This window comes from Trachemys scripta, chromosome 4, assembly GCF_013100865.1.
Source record: "Trachemys scripta elegans isolate TJP31775 chromosome 4, CAS_Tse_1.0, whole genome shotgun sequence".
Taxonomy (NCBI): domain Eukaryota; kingdom Metazoa; phylum Chordata; order Testudines; family Emydidae; genus Trachemys; species Trachemys scripta.
In genome coordinates this window covers 66,623,270-66,645,546 of record NC_048301.1, presented here as the reverse complement: position 1 = coordinate 66,645,546, position 22,277 = coordinate 66,623,270, and the positions used below count along the sequence as shown (strand labels likewise).

Genomic DNA, 22,277 nt, shown 5'->3' with positions numbered 1-22,277 from the left:
TGGTTCTGGCCAGTGGGCGGACAATGGGCTGCAGAGTGAGGACCCAGTGACCCAACCAGCCGGTTCCAGCCAGAGGACAGAAGCGAGGAGAGGAGGCCCCGGTTTACGACCCTGTTTACCTGGAGAGAAGACAATGGACAGAGGCGGGGCCTGGGGCCGGTGATCTCAGATGCCCAGCTGGGAAGCAAGGGGGCTCTGGGCTGGAGAGGGGGAGCAGGCAGAGCCCACCTGGATGCAGAGAGACTGGGATGTGCTGGGCTGAGGGAGGCCAGGCCTGAGGCCCTGAGAGTTTCCTGTGCTGTGTTCAACTCTCAATAATCCCTCCTGTTTTATGCTGGCTGAGAGTCACTCCGGTCTAGAGAACAGGGTGGCATCAACCCCTTTGGGGGTGAAGGCCTGGGGGATCCAGAGCAAGTGGACTCCCTGAGGGGGCCCACGGCAGAGACAGACGTGCTGAGGCTCCGAGAGGTGCGGCTCCAGGAGGTGGAGGGGCCTGACCCCGGGAGAGAGTGGACCCCCGCGAAGGGCTGTCTCACTAACAGGGGCACCCCCCACGGACCGCACGGGGCCAAGAGTGGGCACGATCTGTGAGTCTGTGACACAGGGCGTATGTCTTTGTACTGCAGAAGTGCTAGAGGCCACAGTCTGAAGTGAGGGCTTCACTGGGCTCTATGCTGTCCAAACACAGAGAAAGAGACAGGCCCGAAGACTTGTAAGGAGAGTTTTATGGAGGGTTCTGAAGGTGGATAATGAGGTAGGTTTGCAGATGTATATGGGGAGCTCCTCCCAAGCATGGGGGGCGGGTAGCCCGGGAGAAAGCACAAAGAAAATTTAACCAGTCGGTGTCGGAGGCTGGTATGATGGGCCGACTGGAGGCAGGAGTGGACCTTTTGATAGTGAATCAGAGATGATAGGTCAAGTGGGGATTGGTCATGAAGGGCCTGGAAAGTAACAACAAGTAGCTTATGTTTGATGGGGGTAGAGAAGGGGAACCCAGTGGAGGGATGCAAAAGAGGACCAACATGGGCAAAGCGATGGGATAGGAAAATGATCTTTGCAGAAGCATTCTCAATGGGTATGAGTGAGGCCATATTGCCTTTGTCAAAGCCAGAAACGAGGATGTTGCTGTGATTGAGATGTGAGATGATGAGAGCCTGGATGAGCATTGTAGCTGTGTGGATGGACAGGAAAAGGCTGCATCTTAGAGATGTGCTGCAGAAAGAATTAGCAAGATTTAAATACAGTCTGGATGTGAGGACCTAGCGAGAGGTCAGACTCGAAGGTGACACCCAGGTAACAGGTCTGAGGGACAGGCAGGATGGTGCTGTTGTCCACACTGATCAAGAAAGGACGTGGTGGGGAGGGCTTGGAACTCGGTTTTGGCCATCTTGAGCTTGAGCTGATGGCTAGACATCCACAAGGAGATGTCAGAGGGACAGGCTGAGCTTTTAGTTTGTACAGAAGGACACAGGTCTGGAGTAGAGAGGTAGATCTGTGAGCTGTCTGCATAGAGATGGAAGCTGAATTTGTGTTTGCAGAGAAGGGGAAGAGGGAGAAGAGAAAGGGACCAAGGACAAAGCCCTGTGGAACCTCTGTAGGAAGCTGGAGGGGGATGACGAGGATCCTCCAAAGGACGTGCTGAAGGAATGATTAGAGGGAGAAAGAGAACTAGGAGATGACAGAGTCATGGAAGTCCCGGGAGGTCAAGATTTCAAGAAGAACATGGTTGATGGTGTGGCAAATAGCAGACAGGTCAGTCAGGATGGAGTCCTGGTTCTGAGCTTTGACCAGGAAGAGGTCATTAGAAACTTTGATGAGAGCAGTTTCAGAGAAGTGCATGGGACTGAAGCCAGAGTGGAGAGGGTCTAGCATGGAATTGGAGAAGCGGAACTCCCGACAGTGAGATTGTAAACAGCATGTTCAATTAACTTAGGGCTTGTCTACATTACCGGCTGGATCAACGGGCAGCGATCGATCCAGCGGGGGTTGATTTATTGCGTCTAGTTTAGATGCGATAAATCGACCGCCAAGCACTCTCCCGTTGACTCCGGTACTCCACTAGGGTGAGAGGCGCAGGCGGAGTCGATGGGGGAGCGTCAGCCATTGACTTACCGCAGTGAAGACACCGGGTAAGTAGATCTAAGTACGTTGACTTCAGCTACAAGAAGAACAGGAGTACTTGTGGCACATTATTCACACATTATACATTATTCACGTAGCTGAAGTTGCATAACTTAGATCGATTTCCCCCCTCCCCCCAGTGTAGACCAGGCCTTAGAGATGAAATGGAGAAGAGGTGGTAGTTGGAGAGGCAAGTGAGGGAAAGGGCATTTTTTTCAGAAGGGAGAGATTATAGCACTTCGATATCGTGAGGGGAGAGAGTCAAAGGAGAGTGAAAGGTTAAGGAGAAGAATAAGAGAGAGGATGTGACTGGGTCCCAGGGACATCAGGTAATGGGATGGATGGCATCACTGGGGGACATGGAGGGGAGCAGATGATAAATTTCTGCATCCGTGACAAGGGAGAAGGACAGGAGAGTCATAGGAGGGGAAAGGACAGTTCAGCCTCCATGGTCCATTCAATCCTTGGCTTTTCTGCTGAGATGGAAGACAAGGCGGCCATTTAAGCCACTTGTAACATGGACATCTGTCTATTAGAAAATACACCAACATCATCAAACAGCCATCAATTGGTAACAGCTTCTAGTCATTCTCTGAACTAGAGTGGATTCCAACCAGCAACCTAGAGGTAAAGGGCTCTCACAGAGCTCATTAACCATCCCATGAGCTACCTAATGCCCATGTCTGGAATGGGTTTTTCTGCAGATGAGGTTCACTCCTTTTGGGGAATGCAGTGTTAGGAAGAAACTGAAATGATAATTAAAATGGGCTTTTTCTTGCAGCTGCCTTATAATAAAATCCCAGCTAAGTAAAATAAATCTTGGGCACGAATGAGCTCAGCTCCCCTGAGAACAGTCTATCGATCAATCGGACTTGGGGAAGACTGTTGGCTAAGAGATAATCTCGTTTCTGAGATTAGCATAATGATATGTCTGTTAGCTGAACACACACACACTCACACTCACATTCTGAGCACTGAATATTCGATGTGCCTTTCTAACAACAGGGGGAGTGTGAATTTAGATAGCCACTGAAGGTTATTTTGAGATGTGATGCATCTGGCATTACATGTACCAGCTTGTTAAATCTGAGCTAGGAGAATCTGCACCCTTACAAGAGGAAGGATTTTGTTTTGCTGTAGCACCGGACAGGGCATCAGCAGACTATTCCATTCTTGGCTCTGTCACAAACTCGCAATGGGACCTTGGGCAAATCAACTTTCCGCTTTGTGCCTCAGTCGCTTGCTCTGTAAAATGGGGATATGAATACTTATCTACTTCACGCTGGGATTAGCAGCATGAGACTTCATTCATTAATAACCAAAATGTACTTTGAGACATTTTCTTAGTAATGAGTGAATAGAGGTTAGGATACTCAGTTCTAATAAGCACCCAAACATGTGGATGCTTCCCCAAGCCTCTAATCAATTATCTTAACCTCCTCAGCCTGCAAATCTTACAAGAACAGCAGGCTCTGGTAAGATTTCCAGTAATTCCTGCTTTTGGTCATGCTGCAATTACCACACAATCAATCATGCTCATGGCAATCTGACATGTCTCTTTCTGAACTCAGACAGCACCAGAAAGGACAGAGATAATTGCAAAAATCCAAGCTAATGAAGCAAACAAGTTATCCTAACTTTTTTGAATGTCAGAAAAGGTTTGGATTCAATTGGAGATTTAGGTTAAAAGTCCAGGTTTTTCTCTCACTTTGAACTGGCTCACCAAGTCCTAGTTTTGGCAAAAGTAAAAATTACCATATTCACCGACAAAAGAGGACGGTCAGACATTCCTATAGGAATAACTAGTAAATTTATCAAATACCATCACCATTTCTCCATATTAACATTATGCAGAGTAGTCATTTCCCATAACTAACAAAAATAAGAATAAGACCAATAAGAATAATGAATTCTCCAAAGTGATGAAAATGAGCGTGCTGCAAAAATAGCTACTTTAAGTAGAGAAAACATGGTTTTGTGGTTAAAGCAAAGGGTTCCAGGTCCTATTTCTGTCACTGCTGTTAACTTGCTGGGTTACCTTGGGGAAATCACATTGGCCTCTGTTTCTCCATCTGTGGAATGGGGCTAATATTCATCCACCTCACAGGAGGTTTTTGTGGTTCAATTTACACTTGAGGTCTTTGGATGAACAATGCCGTTGAAATATTAATCGTATATTTAAAAATCAACATGTTAAAAGTGTACTGACACCTAAGATGATTTTAAATATCTCACTTACTTTTCATTATTTATGCTGTTTGCTTTGTGCATTTCTCTTATGTTGTAGGATGAAAATATATTTGTCAGTTTCACATTTGTTTATATTCAGTTTCCCTTTCAAAATCTCACACACTAACTGTGCTGTTTCCATTGCAAACACTGCAGGGAATGTTTAAATGAAAACAAAAAAATATGAGCAGTAGAATTGTAAAAATTTTACAGAAACATCTGTGTTGGTCTGAGGTTTGATAAAACCTTAGCTCTAAAAACTTAAATTGTGGTTCTAGGCCAACCCAACACATTCATTTCATGCAGTCAGAATCAGATACTTTAATCTAGCAGCCATCAGGTGCATCCTAAAACAGTTCCTGTCAAAGTTCATTGAGTCACAAGTCTGGATTGCAGAACTAGTTTGGCTCAAATAAGCACTCATTTGAACATGTGCCCAAAGTTCATCCAAACTCAAACTCATTTTTAAAAAAAAATATTTTCAATTTTTCACATGGTTCTTTACTTTCAGGCTTGGGAGCAGCAGTGCCAATAATGCCCCCAAAAGTTGTTCTCATGAGATTTTCAAACCAAAATGATTGGAAATCTTGCTAGGCAGCTCCTTGTTGTGTGATTTCAGCACACCCCCATGCTGCAAACACATAGAGACTAGCTGCAAAGATATGAACTTCCCAAAAATCAGGGGCTGCTTGGAACTGAGGGTCTCGGTTTGGGCCATCTGTGTCTCTGATACGCATCCAGAGTTCTAGTGTATATACTGACAGAAGTGAATATCTAACCACCTGAGCTTTTCTCCTCACTAGTCACAAGCCAGCCTGACATCAGCGCTCTGTGCTGGAGGAGTGAAGAGACAGAGCAGCAGGTGCCCTGGCCCTAAAAGCTGCTGGGTTTCTGGAGAGCAAACAATGGTGGGCGGAAGACATGAAATACACACACAAGAGAAACAAGAATCACCAGGAGAAATGTGAGACGTCTAGGGAGAGTCCAAAAGGGGGCCACGTGACAGAGCCATTAGGTCACTCCGGTACGTTTATACTGCAATTAAGCACCCATGGCTGGCCCACGTCAGCTGACTTGGGCTTGCGGGGTGCTAAAATTATGGTGTAGACATTCGGGCTTGGGCTGGAGCCTGAGCTCTGTGTCCTTCCCCTCTTGTGGGGTCCTAGAGCCTGAACATCTACACTGCAATTTTACAGCCCCACAGCCCAAGCCTCCTGAGCCTGAGCCAGCTGACAAGGGCCAGCCATGGGTGTAGATGTACCCACCGGCTCAAAGACAGGTCAGTGCGGCAGCTGCAGGGAGATGAGGAGCTTGGTAGGAAAAGGTAACATGAGAAGCCGGGGGTGGGGTAGATGACAAGCTCCAATGTAGTTTTCAATGTAATTTTTACAAACACTCTTGAATGCTTGCCTTTTCTAAATCTAACATGACACGGACTAAGTGAAAATGTCACCTCCATCTCTCCTTATTAGCCATGATTGGTACTGAGTGGTGCTCTAATGTGTGTTTCTGCTATGTGGGGGTGGCGGTATTATTGATATTGGTCTGGATATTTTCTATCTTGGTATTTGTAGTTTTAAACACATGCAAGGTACAAGTGATGTCAGCCCAGCTCTGCACAGAATTCATGTGCTGCACACAACAGACCTGACATTAGAGAAACATAGCATTCTAGACAGCCTGGCGAAAGGCGGGTGGACTCTAGCCAGTGTGACTGAGGGGGAACAGGGTACCCTATCCTCTGGACCCTTCCGCTTCCTCCAGGTCAGAAATTTGGCCCTTTTTCATTAACTGAACAGCAACTTTCCATAGCTGGTGAAAATTATCCAGTAATACCTGCCAAAAGCAATCAAATTTGATCACAGAGTGGAAATTATATTAATACAAATTATTTGGTTCCAGAGGTTCTGATCAAATTAAGTGGCTAGTGAATTAAAAGCAACAAAATTGCTGTGAGAAAGGTTGCACTTGACTCATTTCCCATCCTGCTGAAGTTGAAGAACTGACAAAATTCATAGGAGAAAAAGGCCTCTTAAAGGATTCCCAGCCCAAGCGGGTCAGAAATTTTTTTCATAAGCATCCTGAACTGAACTTTGGGGATTCTGTGACCTTTGTTGTCATTAGTTATGTTCTAATTAGCCCCGTTTGTGATTCTGGACATACTCTCTGGCAGGGCCGGCTCTAGGCACCAGCGTCCCTAGCATGTGCTTGGGGCAGCACTTCCCAAAGGGCGGCACTCTGGCCCTTTGGTGCTTCACCTTTGCTTCGGTGGCGGCACTCCAGCCTTTTTTTTCCCTTCGGCAGCGGCATTCCGTTTTGTTGTTGTTGTTTGTTTTGTTTTGTTTTTTTGCTTGGGGTGGCAAAAAACCAAGAGCCGGCCCTGCTCTATGGACATCTGCCTTAGAGTATTAGGAATTGAAGGTGGTAGCATAAAGATATTTTCCTCTTGATTTGCAATGAAGTCTTGGATATGGTCTTTGATCCAAATGCCACCATAACTTGGGCACGATGAACATGTATGAATGGTTCAACGTAAACTCTTCCTAGAACAAAGGCTTCTCAGGCTGTGGTCTGTAGAGCACTGGTGGCTTGCAGAGCACTTCCAGGTGTTCTGCAGAGCTGCTTCTGTCACAGCAGTTAACATCTGTCAGTTCCAAGCAGTGACACTTCCTGATAGTTGTAGTCCAGTTCAGGACTCATAATTTCCAGAAATTTTTTTGTCCAACTCTATTTAAAAAACAAAAACACAAGCCCTTCTCTGCACCTTCGAGTGCCTGCTTCTTGTGCCAAAGAGTTCTTTAGTGCAAACTCAACCATGATCAAACCTGGAACTGGAGGGATAACAAAAATACAGAAGGAATAACCCATACTACAATGTGAGCTTAGCAAGGCAGGGCATACTGTCCTGATCTTTCCCCCTTTCGGTGTTGGGGAGGTTTACACTGCACTCTCTTCTTGGTGGCACATCAGTTGTTCTCTAGGAGGCACTTATGCCCAAACTTATACCCAAACTTCCAGGAGTTTTCTTTGGGCTGCCTTCCACTGTGAGTTCTGGGGGTAATACCACACTTAGGCCCACTCTGTTTTATTGTAAGTAAGCACTATAGATGCAGAAAGGAAGGTGTGTGATTGGGACTGGGAGGTGAAGTGTCCAATGTCCTAAACTATCAGGAGTTGTAGGTTCAGCTGTATGTTATAGGAAAGATCATTTCCCTTATATTTGTGGCAAAAAAACCCTTGGATTTGAGTTTTGACCTCATGTTTCAATAATTGGTGCATGCTAAATGTATCTGCTCCTTGGGTACACAGCCTCACTAGTAACTGTGATACAATGAGCATGAGCACAAAAGTCTCTGACTGAAGAAGAGAATGAAATCAAAGCCACACCGATAGAGCAAAGGAGTGAAAGCAGTCTTACCTTGAGTGAGTAGCAGCGCTGTATGAAACGAAAAACAAAAGAAGGAAAGAAGAAAACAGGAAGAGAGTTAATTTTCCATTTGGAGATGGCGCAAAGGCTATTTGCAGATGACAGTTTTAAATGAGTGATGAAGTTGGCTTAGTGCAGCGTGTGAGCTCTCTGTAGCCGCATGCTTGGTGCAGATTTGTGAGCATGCCCAGTAGCAGCAGGATGAGAATGAGGCTGGAGAGAACAAGTGCGTCCCAAGGGCTCTGTGTTTAGAAGTATTCCCCCTCCCCCATGAGCGAAGGCAGAAGGATGGGACTTGGGATGGGATAGTGGGTAAGGGACAGGAAAAGCGTGTGGGGATTGTCACTCCTGATATCAGGGTCTGAGATGAGCCAAACTGTCCCAAAATCAGTTGGAAGTGTCCCTGCTTGAGGCACACTCTATAGAAGTGGAGAGGGCTTGCCAAAAACAGGAAGGCCTTGATACACTGATGCACTGTCAGATCTTCTCTTGTATGTCAGATGTGAGTGCAGGCAGTAGCAGCGGTGAGGGGGTTCACTGAGAAGAACTTGGCCAGGGAAAAGAGTGTTTATAAAATGGGCACTGACCCTAGGACCAATGGAGATAGGGGTAAGGCTGCTAGGCATCATCCCCAACAATTCATAGGGAAGTTCTGATTTTCACAGGTGCATCCTGTGCCCCACAAGCTTCGCTCACGGAGATTTAGACTCTCAGATGGGCTGTAGATGTCACAATGAGCCACCGTGTTGAGTCTTCACAGGTCTCTTGGCTTCCAGTTGCACCTATGCATGATGCTATTGCACTGACATGTACCACACGGTCTACCCCACCTCACAAGGATGCTACTGCATTGCAAATATGCATTGCAAATGCAGTTATTTGGTCCTGCAAGATTAGTACAGGCTGAAATACTAGAGTGTAGGAGGAGGTGATAAGAAAGGAGAGAATAGCCTTGTAAGGAACAATAACTTCCCAATTCCAAAAATGCTCAGTATGGTCCTCCTGTTGTCATTGACTGTGATTACCTGATACCCCCTTCGCCTCCTCTATCTCCTTAGTCTCCATAGTTGTCACAAAGAAAGATTCAACTGGACCCTTTCTAGGTTTTATCCCTAGAAAATAGTGGCCAATACTCAAGAAAACCACCTCCAAACTAATCTTACCAAGATCTCGATAAAATGCTTTATATTGGCTGAAAATAGCAAACCTCCTTTGAATAGGAACTGAGCCCTAGTTCCATCACTGAAGTTTGCCCTTCACCCATCCCTCAAATAGAAAACTGTGCAACTGGCATCTCAAGATTGGGTTGTGATGATATGAAGATTTGGTTAAATAATGATAATGCTCTCATTACCTATTACTATAGCTCTTTCAGTCCAAGAATCTCACAACACTGTACAGACAACTAATCAGTATTAGCACCTCCATTTTACAGATGGTGAAACGGAGGCCAAGAAAGGTTACGGTGAACATTTGAATTTACCCACCTAAATTGTGGATTGATTTTCAAAGCTGGGAAAAAGAACCATGAGTCTTGATTCTCGATCCCTTACTACATCTACTAGACAATACTTCCAGATTCATATTTTTTATTCAAGTTTCAGTGAAGTGTCTGAAAAGGAAATATCAGCCATATGATTTGGTGCTAACATGAAAACATCAGTGGCACTATACATGACCGCGCAGTCAGCCTGGGGTCTGGCAGTAGCTCATTGTCCTTCTGTGTCTATAAGTGTTTGTGTTCTCTGATGTGCTTGTACTGAACATAGCAGGGCCATTCCAGCAGAACACAATAGGTAAGAATGCATCTGCGGTTCTCCTAAATGTACCAGACACCTGGTATATAGTGTAATGTATGAGGTATGTCCTGCACTGATTTCAAAGGAACTCCCATGGAATGTCAGCAGCACAGATGATGTGTCAGAAGATCAGCAGTGAAAGGAGTCTGAGTAGACTCAGGCCTCTACATTTAAAACCTTCTATGGGTTTTCAGAGTCTATTCTCACTAGATCCTAAAAGGAGAAGGATCACCTGGGGCCCCCAAATAACTACTTGAATGATTAAATATTTTTGAGAATTCACTCAGGAAAGGCAAAAACTGATACCACTAGCTAAAGCCAGGTATGGTGTAGATATGAAGTTTGAGGTCTTTACACTATAGCTCTCCCATTCCAACTCACTCCTAAAATGCAACTCGCCTGTCTGTTCCAGTCCTGGGGCCTATATACAGCTCTGGCAAATCCCCATGTAAATTGGCAAACTGGACCTACCTTCTACTGCAAGACCTCCTAGTTGCTGTGACATTTCGAGGAGGTGGACTAGAAATTGTGCAGTAGCTTCAGGAACGTTCAGAAATGGAGATTTTAACTGAATTAAATATTAACATTAATAATAAAATTGGTAGAGTAACCCTGGTGTTATTGGCTTAATATTAAATTCAATTTATTTTACACTACTCTGAAATCTTCCATGTGCCACAGATATTTTGGTATTAACAATGTGTATCTGCAGATATTCAAGAGACAAGGTGGGTGAGGTTATATCTTTTATTGGATCAACAGAGACAAGCTCAAAAATTTTGAGCCACGCCGAGCTCTTCCTTCAGGTCTGGGAGATGTACTCTGAGCATCACAGCTAAATGCAAGATGGAACAGATTGTTTAGAAATTGGTCTAACAAAAAATATTACCTCACCCACCTTGTCTCGCTAATGTCTTGGGACCGATATGGATAGTAATTGCAGATTGTAAAAGGTGTCAGAGGTTTAGGAAATTGTGTAGGACAGTTTGCATCTCTGGCATGCTGGGAGGTTGTTTGGGATTGTGGGGCATGCATAATAGCTGGATGTCAATATCCACATGTACTTTGTTATTGTTATGTTTCAGAGCTAACATCCAATTGAGATTAATAGGAGACACTGACATATTTCAGAGATACTGTTTCAGGATGTTTGCAGTCTCAAGTGGGCAAGATTATGTTGCTTAAAGCTGGTTCATGTTTGGAAGTTTTCTCTGAAAACTTAAGAATTAGAAATATAGGGCTTGAACCTCAACTGGTATAAACCGATGCAGTTCCAATTACTTCAAATTTTCTTAAAACTGATGGTTAGATTCTGGATTCTCATTCCATAAGAGTGGCATAGGAGCAGATTTTTGGTAGTCCAGAGCCCAGTAACATGATTAAACCATTGCCAGCAGCTGGAAAACCAATTGTTATGCTTATTGCTGAAAGCAGCTAAAAGGAGGCCTTTCTGACCTTAGCACAACTATCAGACCAGGAGGGGAGGAGAAAGTGAGTGACCTTGAGGAGTAAACATGACCCTGTACCCTCCTGGCATGAGTTGTTTTTCCAAAGCATGCAGTTTTGCAAGATGGAAAGTTTGACAACAGTTAACTATTGCTATACAGCTAGTTAACTGATAGAAACTCTAGGCTGGAAATCTCCACACTTCACTTAGCTTCCGCTCCGCAGTTGTTTTTGATGAACAAGCTATGCAATACTAACAAATTGGGTATAAAAAGAGGAAGAAATCTCAACTCAGACACTTGAGCAACTTGGACACTAGAACGCTTGGACACCTCTCAAGTTCCCCTGCAGATGGAAGGCCGGCCACTGGACATTTGCAATTACCTACTCTGCTAACTCATCTTCATTTTGATACGCAGCACCTCCTGCTTTCTGGATTGAGACCGCCACACAGCCTTGGCACTATTCCTCAACCTTGACCTACAACACTTTGTTCATATCTAACGTTGAGTCTCCACACAGCTTCAGTTGAATGCACTTCAATGCCAACCGCAGCACCCCTGCTCTGGTACAGTTCTGGACCTCTGCACGGCACTAACAAATGTAATTCAGTTTCTTCACACAAGTAGAAACATTATTTCGGTGTGTAGAGTCAGTGTTCAAAATTAATCTAATAGTGAAATATTACTCGCCCCCTAAGCTACAATGATTATAAAAACATTGCCAGTTTTCATGTTTCATAAAGCTGTTATCATATTCTGGTGTTCTGGGATTTGAGTTTATACTTTTCATTTGCTTTTGAGCCTGCAAAAGAAGCATTTTTCTCTTCTTCAGTTATATGATATGATATGATATGATACATGAATATTTGAAGAAGCCTCTAAAGCTATGAATGAAACATCAAGAATACAGAACAGGAAGCCAGGGGATTGCTTTATCTTTATCTTTCTGAGTGAATATAGTTCACAGAAGCAAGAACATGATTTCACAGACAGTAGCTTCCTTCTTGCACATGGACCTGCTAATGTACTTTAGTCGTGACTTGTAACATCCCCTGCCAGTCCAGTCCTGGATCCCTCTGCCCCTCTGCAAATACACACCAATGCTCATCTGAAGCATCCCTCTGCTTTTCGATCTGGGGCTCTCACACACCTCTGCTAGTGCACCTCATTTCTGATCTGCAGTGCCCTCTGCTCTTCCAGTCACTGGTCATATGACACAGTTAAGCCAATGCACCTCACTCCTAAATTAATAAATAAATAAATAAATAAATAAATAAATGGAGATATCCTATCTCCTAGAACTGGAAGGAACCTTGAAAGGTCATCGAGTCCAGCCCCCTGCCTTCATTAGCAGGACCAAGTACTGATTTTGCCCCAGATCCCTAAGTGGCCCCCTCAAAGACTGAACTCACAACGCTGGGTTTAGCAGGCTAATGCTCAAACCACTGAGCTATCCCTCCCCCCTAAGTGTAGCCTTACTGTTATTAGTGTCTAGGGTATTTTAGGTGCCTGACAAGCATGTTACTATAGGAAGCCACTAAAAGAAGCTCAGCTTTTACACCATAATAGCAATCCTATGTATCCCTTGCCTAAACCTTGCAGGATGTGAGATGAGATGAACACATGATACGGCAGACAAAGCAAGTAGCATTAACTCTTCTTCCTGCTGAATTCCCAGGAGACATGAATCCATGTCTTCTATATATCCTTTTCCAAACTGTGACAGAGAGGGCAGGGCAGGGGATTCCATTTTCAGTGATAAAATGAAGGAGTAGATAGAAGGTATATAAAGCTAAAATAATTAATCCCTAGTATAATCTCCAGAGCTCCAGTAGAGTACCCTAGGGATGAATTTAAACACACAATGTTTTCCTTCTTATTTATGTCCAGCCTCTGCATATACCACTAATTAAGCTGCAAGAACTACCCTGTTAGTACGAAATGTTTCACATGCTCACTTGCAAAATACCAAACACTGTATCAGAAGCAAGAAGGAGCTGGTCCTTTAAGGCTCGGAACTCCAGAGTGACCTAAGGTTCCGAAAGGGGAACCTGGCAACTACAGAATCATCATGACAACTCCAGGGTAAATTGCCTTTGATGCTTGCTTGGTTTGATTCCAGGCAGAGAGGTAACGGCCAGTGAGAATCCAATCAGCTGAAGGAGAGTTTGGCTGGAGTGCAGACGAGCATGGTGGCATGTCTGAGATATGCAAGAACAACTTTTCTGATACAAATCCTTTTTCAGAGGCAGCTTTGCTTTCCTATTTACTGAAGTTGCCTTCATTTTGCTGTTGCATGATGCTATATTTGGCCTGGGTCTGAATCAAAACCCTGGATCCCAGACCCCGAGCTGGTTTTGTTGGTTTGTTTGTATAATAGCCTGAACCAAAGCCCCAGATCTGAACACTTGCTTTTTTCTAGAGTCTGTTAATTGGTATCTGAACTTTGCAGCCCAGGCCAGTATCTAATATCTATAATGTTTGTGTTTTCTATATAATATGAAGCTCATGGGCCAAATGCTACTGTGTAGGTGACACATCAGTAGCCAACATTCTCCTTGGTGTAACTCCACTGAGATCAATGAAGGTTGCCCCCAGAATGACTTTGGCCCAGGATGAGAGTAGATCAGAAAATGGGTATAACCAATAATATAATTTATACCAATCCGGTATTGTGGAAAATGTGTATTGCATTCATTTTCCAACCCACTGTGTCATTTTCATCACCGCTTACTTCACCACAGAATTGGCCCCACATTTTATTCTGCAAACAATATTGATTAAGGGCAGGTCTACACTACCGCTTCAGTCGATCTAACTTATGTTGCTCAGGGGCGTGAAAAAGACACCCCGCTGAGCGATGCAAGTTACAGCGACCTAAGCGCTGTCCACACCAGCGCTATGTAGCTTCCGCCTCTCATGGAGGTGGAGTAGTTATGCCTACAGGAGAGCGCTCTCCCATCGGCACAGAGTGTTTTCACCATATACGCTACAGCAATGCAGCTGCTCCAATGTGGCATTTCTAGTGTAGGCCTGCCCTAACATAAGGCCATGTCTACACTTACAAGCTTACGGTGGCATAGCTGTGCCATTGTAAGAGTGCTGGTGTAGCCGCGTTATGCCAATGGGAGAGAGCTCTCCCGTTGACATAATAAAAACCAGCCCAATGAGCGTCCGTAGTTGTGTCGGCGGGAGAGCGTCTCCCGCCGACATAGCGCTGTGCAGACAAACGCTTAAGCCAGCAAAATTTATGTAGCTCAGGGGGGTGTTTTTTCACACCCCTGAGCGACGGAAGTTTTGCCCACATAAGTGCTCATGTAGACATGGCCTAAATATTTTCTAATTTCTATTCCTGGAGAGTCTTTAAAGAGAAAGGGTGCCCTTGGACTGTTAGATGCAGGGTGTCCATAGAGGAAAAGTGATGCAAGGAGGGAAGCAGCAGTGGGGTCTTGATGAGACTCAGGTTTGCACAACAATAATAGTCACTGGCAGCAACAAGAAGTGAGAGCAGCACTGTCAGGATCGTACTGGCACCTGAAGGAGCTCAGTGACAGCACACATCAAATTGCTAGAGGCTAGCATCTCTGTGCAATCTACTGTAACTCTTGAGAAGACAGAGGAACTTTAAGAGGCTGAGCTTCAGTAGCAGTGAGCTCTCTGTGTGCCTATGGTTAATGGTTTTACATACGAAGGTGTCTATGAAGCTGGAAGCAGGAGTGTGCCCTTTCCTTAAAGCGGCATAAAGAACTAAACATGTTATTGAGCACGTTAAACAAGTCAGAAATGTTACTGCATTATGCCTACTTCGGCTCCCACTAAAGTCAATAGCAAAACTCTGCGACTTTGAGGGAGAAAAATCAGATCCATTCCCTTCATTGGGAAACTTGCCACAGCAAATTTGGTTCTGTCAGTATATTGCAGGGTGAAATTATAATCCCACAAGGTACATTTTTGATGGGGTACAGAGCACAGTTTGGAAAAAGAAATTTAAATTCCCAGAGCTATTCCCATCCACTGATCGTGAAACAGAACCTTCCAACGATGACTCTCGGCCACAACTTCCCTCTGTGAAGTGGAGTCTTCCATGCTTGGCCTATCCACTGTTAAATGGATCCCTGCAAGAGACACATTCATCCCACCTGCTACTTGCTAGTGTAACACTGACAGACCTTGGTCATCGGCAGTCAGGATTGAACCTGGGGCCTCTAGGACCTTAGTGCATGAGCCTCTACCACATGAGCTAAAAGACAACTAGCTGTTAGCTAAGGTTGTAGAGCAAACTCATTAATCTCTCTCTCTAAGTGGTCTCAGTGCCACTAGATGGGACAGAACACCACCCCCAGATGGTGTGTGGGTTACACTAGGAAGGGTGGAATATGGTTCCAAAACCACTATCCATGAAGAAGAATCTTCTAAGAGGGATTCTGAGTTTCAAATTGCTGTGAAGACATATCTTGCAGGAACCAACTCTTCATGAAGTTTCCATGGAGGATTCTCACCCCTCTATAAGGTGGAATAGTCCAAAATCAGCATTCACCCAATATCCCTGAAGTTCAGTCTTTCACCAATTTGCTGTGAAGTGAATTGTCCCACGTAGGGCTCTCAATTACCCGCATGAATTGTAATTTTCCAAGCATGATCCTCATGCTTATGCAACATCAAATGAAATCATCCAAAGTGGTATCTCATCTGCAGTTGTTCACAGTTCCAACTCTGTTCTCTGCGTAGCACTCTGGGGTTAACCACAGATTAAGCAAAAGGTAGGGATTGGCTCCCAGAAAAAGGAAACCAAGCTCTGCTCCTGTAATTCTGGAGTGCACAAAAATTGTCAAGGCTGATGTGTGACCAGAGTATAAACAGCCTGGACTTCTCTGGCACTGTAGGGCAGTGAGTAGCAAAATACCTACGTCTGAATTGTGAGCTATTGTGACACCAGAGCCACCAGGAGAGTAACAGTGAAACCAAAAATGTCACCTTTTAACGAAGAGAGACACTCGAAAGGTACTGACAGAAGGCTGGCCAGGCAGGTGGCTCAACATGCTGGGAGGCTTCTAAGTCCTGGTATGCTCAGTTGACAGGGATTTGGTCCCTGTCACTGCAAATAAGAGGAACAGATGCAGCCAGGAGAATCCATTAGTTAGCTTCTTGGAAAAGGAGAGGGAGACAAGAGTAGCAAATTTTGGGGGCAGGTGGCAGAATGGAGAGAACCAACATCCCTGCTCCCCACCACCCTCCCTGGCCTTACTTGCTGGGCAGGAAATTCACATTTCCTATTAGTTTTTTGCTTATCCACTTCAGTGCTACCAAACTTAAGTGAGGGTTACTTTTATTGGTACCCCTTGCACATTGATATGCTCCTATTAAATTGCTATCAGTCTTCATCACAGGACGTTGGCAAGATACCAACACTAAATCTGTTCTAATCTATTTGAATTCTCTGAGCATATTGACAAAATAGCTGAGAAAGGAGAGTTACATGATATAATTATTTGGACTTTCAGAAAATCTTTGAAAAAGTCCCTCACAAGAGGCTATTCAAGAAACTAAGTAGCCCTGGGATGCAAAATAAAGTTTATCATGGATCAGAAACTGCTTAAGGGACAGGAAACAAAGAATAGGAATAATCAGTCTATTTCTGTCAGGGCGAAAAGGTTAACCGTTAGGTGCCACAAGGTTCCATACCAGTACTGAGGCCATTTAATATATTTACTAATGATCAGGAAAAGGGACTGAGTAGAAAAGGGGCAAACGTTGCAGGTGACACAAAATTATTTAGTGGAAAAAGCTGTATTAGATATTTATATGGATAATGAAAACATCAACAAGCTAGGGGAAGGATGTCCCATAGTCATCCATGACACAAATCTTTGCACCTGCCTCTGAGATATCTAGTACTGGCTAGAGCTGGCCAGAAAATGTCTTTTTTTCCATGGATTTTCATCAAAAAACTAAAAAATTTTCAACTGAAACCCCAAAAATGTCCTGCTTCAAGGTTTTGGGTTTTCCAATGAAATAATAAATACGGTATATAAAATTCCAAGGAAATTAGACACTTTCCATGAACATTTTCATTTAGTCAAAAACCAATTTTTCTGCTTAAAAAAAAAAAAGTTTCAACCAGCCCTGATACTTGGCATTCTTGGCAACAGGTTCCTGGTCTAGCTGGATGACCAGTCTGATCTGACATTGCCATTCTTAAGTCCCTACAGTTCTAGCTGAACACTGGCACTCGCCAGAAGATCTTCATCAAAGCACAGAGTGAGTTAAAGTGGCTGTTCACCATGTTAGTTTATTTTTGGGGATGGGGTGGGTAGGGAATAGGAGATGGGCAGGTGGATAGACAGATGCCTTCTACAGTCTCACAGTAGTTCTGTGATAGATACAGGTAAACTGATGGGAGCTGGGTCTGCCCTCTGGCATTGGTGCACCAAGAGAAAGGAGCAAAAAGCATGTGTGAGATGAGGGACGGGATAGATTTCATGAGTCTGTGCCTCAGTGCCTCACAAAGATTGTAATATAGATACCAAGCTCTGAGCGTGAGCCAGCAAAGGTACATATTCCAGTATAAGTTGGGATCCCAATCAATGGGTCAAGACTTCTCCAGTATAAGCCTCAGCTCTAGTCAATACTATATAGAGATATATTCTTCGCCGGTGATGTCTATTGGTATGTATGTAGGAGAGTTTAGCCAAAAGTCTGGATTGACTATACCCTGCTGATCATTGTGTCCTGTATCGTTGTCCTGGGTAGCATCCCTTCAGTTATGGGTCTATGGTAAATTGCTGAATTCATAGAGCAGCACTTTGTGCCATTGAAATTCCAAACTCTGTCATTGAGCAAGCCCAAGGCATCAAACCAAGATCCAGATCCAAATTAAGATATCCAAATCCTGCCCTGGGGTCATCACTTAAGCATGTAAATTCTTGTCTTATGCACCTACGTGCCAACTGACACTCTATCGTCTGTGCTTTCTGGCTGTGAAATGTGGACTATGTATTGAAACCACATTAGCCATTGGATGCATTTCATCAGTGCTGCCTATTACTTAATTCTTAAGATTAACTGGCCGGATAACGAGGCATCTGGGTGAGCCCAAATCACTGGCATTGAAGCTAGGATCGTGAAAGCACAACTGAAATGTGCTGGCTCTGGCACTAGACAGCCTGACTGGCAATTACCTAAAAGATCACTTTCTAGTCTGCTGAGTAAAGGGACATGCTCGCGCTCCCGCAGAGGCCAGAAGTAATGCTCTGAAGGCACTTTGAAGGACAATCTAGAAGTGTGAGATAGTCCGACAGTATGCTGGGACCAGCCTGCATGCAACAGCGCTAAATGGAGGGCACCAACCACAAGGGCACACGCTGAAGAAAACCACATACTGTGTGCTAGGTACAAATATGCCAGCAGAATATACAAACAGAAACTCCTCATCGAAAACAACTTTACCTGGGCCTGCCAAGAGTGGCTGAAAAAATCTCTCTCAGTGGCCTTGTGAGTCATTAAGGCCCAGGCTACGTGATGACAATAGTGATCGCTATACTGACAGACTTTAATATTAATGGTATCTACATGCATGTTGGTGTGTGTGCATGCACATCTTTGAGTAGGTCTCTGTAAGTATATGTTTGTATGTGTAACTGCATGGAGCGTCTACATATTTGCATATGCCAGCATGTGCCTACATGTATGTGGTTAAGTTTGCGTATCCTCACATCTGCCTATCCAGGTTTTATATTACACCCATCACCATTGCATTTGCTCTCCATATGTGTGTATATGCCTGCAGGAATGTGCACATTGCAAAAATGTGCATGCCTGAATGTATTAGCATGTACATACACATATGTGTGTGCTTCTCTTTGTGGCATATGTGTGTTTGTGTGTGCGTATCTTCATAAGTATGTGGGTGCTTTCAAACCCTTCATGGCCAATCCGCACCCTATCTATTGAGATGACGACTCCCATCTCCAACCAGCCCCTGATGCCAGGCTTATCATCCACTGGTTACATTTGCAAAGAAGGGTATCTGTGCTTTTGCCCATGCTGTCCCTCACACTTGGGAGAAGCTCCCTGTAAACATCAGCAAAACTAGTCCATTATCCTCTTTCAAATTCCTCCTTAAGACTCTCATTTTTCTTGACAACAGTTAGGCAGGGAGGGTGTAGCCTATCATGCTGACCAATACTGGCTCATGGTTTCCTCATATTCCCTTGTCTGTCTGTATCCCTGTGTTGTGTCTTGTCTTATATTGTAACCAATTTGGGGACAGGGTCCATCTTTTTATTCTCTGTTTGTATAGTGCTCAGCACAATGGAGTCCTAGCCCCACGTGTGCGCGCACGCGCACATATTTGTCTTTGCATGATTCTGCATGTCTGCCTCACAGGTGTATGTGTCTGTGTTGACCTTGTCACATGTCTGTAGGGGACTTTGCACTACATCAATGCTTGGTGCATCTATATCCATTATGTGCCATCTAATTCTTCATCAAAGCCAACAGAATGGTGCCCTCTTGTGGGAGCTCTCTACAGTACATGGAATCTTTTGAAATGTCATAGGATTAAGATGGTGACAGTGTAAAAAATACATTGAAACCCTCTTTCCTTTCCTTTATTTTTAAGTGCTGAGCCCTTGCATTGGCTACACCTTAATGAGGCTAATGAGATGTGTGCATCTCTTCCTCTTCTGTGGACATGTTTTTTGGAAATTTGTCGATAATCCTCACAAATGGACAAATAAAAAGTGCACCATCCTCTTCTATTGTATCTCACGTCCTGCTGGTAAATGGAGGCTGATGATAGGTGCTCCTATGCTGTGACAGAGGCAGACAGCTGCCTTTTAGGATTTGTCCAGCAGACCTCTGGGTCTGACACTGCCCTCACTTGTACCTGTTTACACCATCTAACCCCATTGTCTTTAATGGAGTTAAATTCAAATTACATTGGTGTAAATGAGAGAAGAAACATGGTCTTTGTCATGACATAGCATCACGGCAATGTAAACAGTGTCTGATTTAAGTTAATTTGGAGATTTGTTAACGGGTGAGTGGTGCCCTGGTTAGAGGAAGTTGCTGCGTGAGTGGGATAAGAAACAAAAGCAATTTCAACAAGGGAAGAATCACGTCATGTCCAAGCACCAGGCAGATGTTTCTCATTCCAGGGAGTACTACACAGAAGCGAGGGGCTATACAAAACGTCTGGACGCTGACAGACACTGTGCAAGCTTCCCCTGTGCTTAGAGTTACCATTCGTCCGGATTCCCCCGGACATGTCAGGCTTTTTAAGCTAAAAATAGCGTCCGGGGGGAATTTGTAAATGTCCGGACTTCCCCCCATGCAGAGCACGCGCGGCTAACAGTGCTGCCGGCCGGCCGGTGTCACTTACTTGGGGCTCCAACACTCAGCCAGAGAGGGCTCCTCCTCCTCCCTCTCTCCCTCCCTCCCTGCATCGCAGATCGGCTCCGGCAGTCTGGAGCTCCTCCCCCGCTGCTGCCCAGCGGCTCAGGCAGTTCCTGAGCAAGTTCACCAAGACATTAGGTGAAGAAAGGCCAACAACAAGGGGGCCAGGGGATCGGAGAAGGGGCAGGGAGGTTTTGGAGGGGGCAGTCAAGAGACGGGGGGGTCGGGAGTGGGGGGGGGGGCTTTCTGGGGGTGTGGATAAGGTTTTGGGCAGTCAGGGTACAGGTAGGGGGTAGGGTCCTGGGGGGCATTTGGGGGGGATCTTAGGAGGGGGCAGTTAGGGGACAAGGAACAGGGAGGCTTAGGTAGGGGGGTGGAGTCCTGGGGGGCAGTTAGGGGCAGGGGTCCCAAGAGGGGGCAGTCAGGGGACAAGGAGCGGGGGGGAGGGTTGGGGGTTCTGAGGGGGGAAGTGGGAGGGGCAGGGGCGGGGCTGGGGCAGGATGGGGCGGGGCTAGGGCAGGACAGGGGCGGGGCTCCTCCCATCCTCTTTTTTGCTTGCTGGATTATGGTAACCCTACCTGTGCTGATCTGCCAATCACCTTTGTACTAACTTTCAGCAGCCCTTGCTATTAAGGCCCTAGTAAACTTGTGCTTAACTGTATGGTGATTTGGCAATGCAGACAGACTGTACACATGGGACTGGGATCGTTCCACCAAATTGACCTAACTAGGATATAAAACTCAGGTGGTCAGAGATGACTGGCAAATTCAACAAGCCATTGCTCTGTCACTAACCAGCCTGGCCCTTGCTTCACTGGAACTGATTTAAACCTGTTTGGCTTCAACTTCTGCTGTCCTAGATGTTGGCGCCCTTTCTTCCTAATGGGTTTACATTTTCATAGTAGAAATCACAGTGTTTTTCTTTTCTTCCTCATGATCCTTACCTGTCTCCTCACAGCTTTTCCCATACCATCTACCTACCAACCCTGCTCCTTTATCACAAGCCCCTGCCTGACATGTAAGATGCCTTTCCTCTTCCCTCTCACAGGAGTGGGGGTGAACAGAGTCTCATGCGAGCTCTCTCTTGTTGTACCTTACTCAGTCCTTTCTCTGCAGCCAGATGGAAGCAATGGCAATGGCAAAGTATGAATGGCTGACACTACAGGTGCAGCAGAGTCCTGCTGAGTTCCTCTCCACTGACTTCCAACAGTGTGTCTTCTGCTGCTCCCCATTATGCTCTACATTGGTAGTGAGGAGGAGAAGAAGCCAAAGGACTTCAGAACATGTGCATGAGAGGAGAACTGTACTGTCTGCAGGGCTGGATGTAGACAAACCAAGGTGATAGGCCCTCTCCAACATAGGGATCCCCAATTGCCCTGGTCCTGCATTATGGACCTGACCACACTTGGGTTGGTAATGGCCAGGGTCACCCACCCAAGAGTTGCCCTGCTGAGGGACCCACCACTACTCCTTTTTTTTGGGCAGGCTGGGTGTCCCCTCTGTCCAGATAAGGAAGCCCCCATCTACCCACTGGGGGACCCTGGGTGATACCATCTCACCCAAATCATGTGGGGGTGTCGCCAGTGAAGTGCCCACCCCAAGAGTCTTTTGTGTGGTGGTGTTAGTGAGGGCCCCACCAGAGCAGATTTAATAGTTATCATCCAGCTGAGATGAATGGGACAATTCATACCTCTCTGAGCTATTGTTTCACACCAGCTTCAGACTGAGCCCCTGAGACATGGAGAACCACTCCACGAGGGACAGTCTGAAATACTGGTGGGATGTCACCTGTTTCCTCCCTTTCTGTTGAGCTGCCTGCAAAGATGGCAGAGGAACTGGAGAGGCTGCATTGGCCTC

General features: G+C 45.2%; 1 protein-coding gene across 3 annotated transcripts in view; it reads right to left on the bottom strand.

The window, feature by feature from the left end:
* The window catches only part of SLC8A3 (solute carrier family 8 member A3), a 192,685-nt gene that overhangs the window by 28,820 nt on the left and 141,588 nt on the right, over positions 1–22,277 (bottom strand). For 2 of the 3 annotated variants that reach the window (XM_034769653.1, XM_034769654.1), the window contains exon 4: positions 7,769–7,786. The exons of the other annotated variant lie outside the window; for it this stretch is intronic. In XM_034769653.1, the coding sequence (XP_034625544.1) occupies positions 7,769–7,786 (18 nt within the window). The remainder of the gene's footprint in view (positions 1–7,768; positions 7,787–22,277) is intronic. 3 annotated transcript variants of the gene reach the window in all.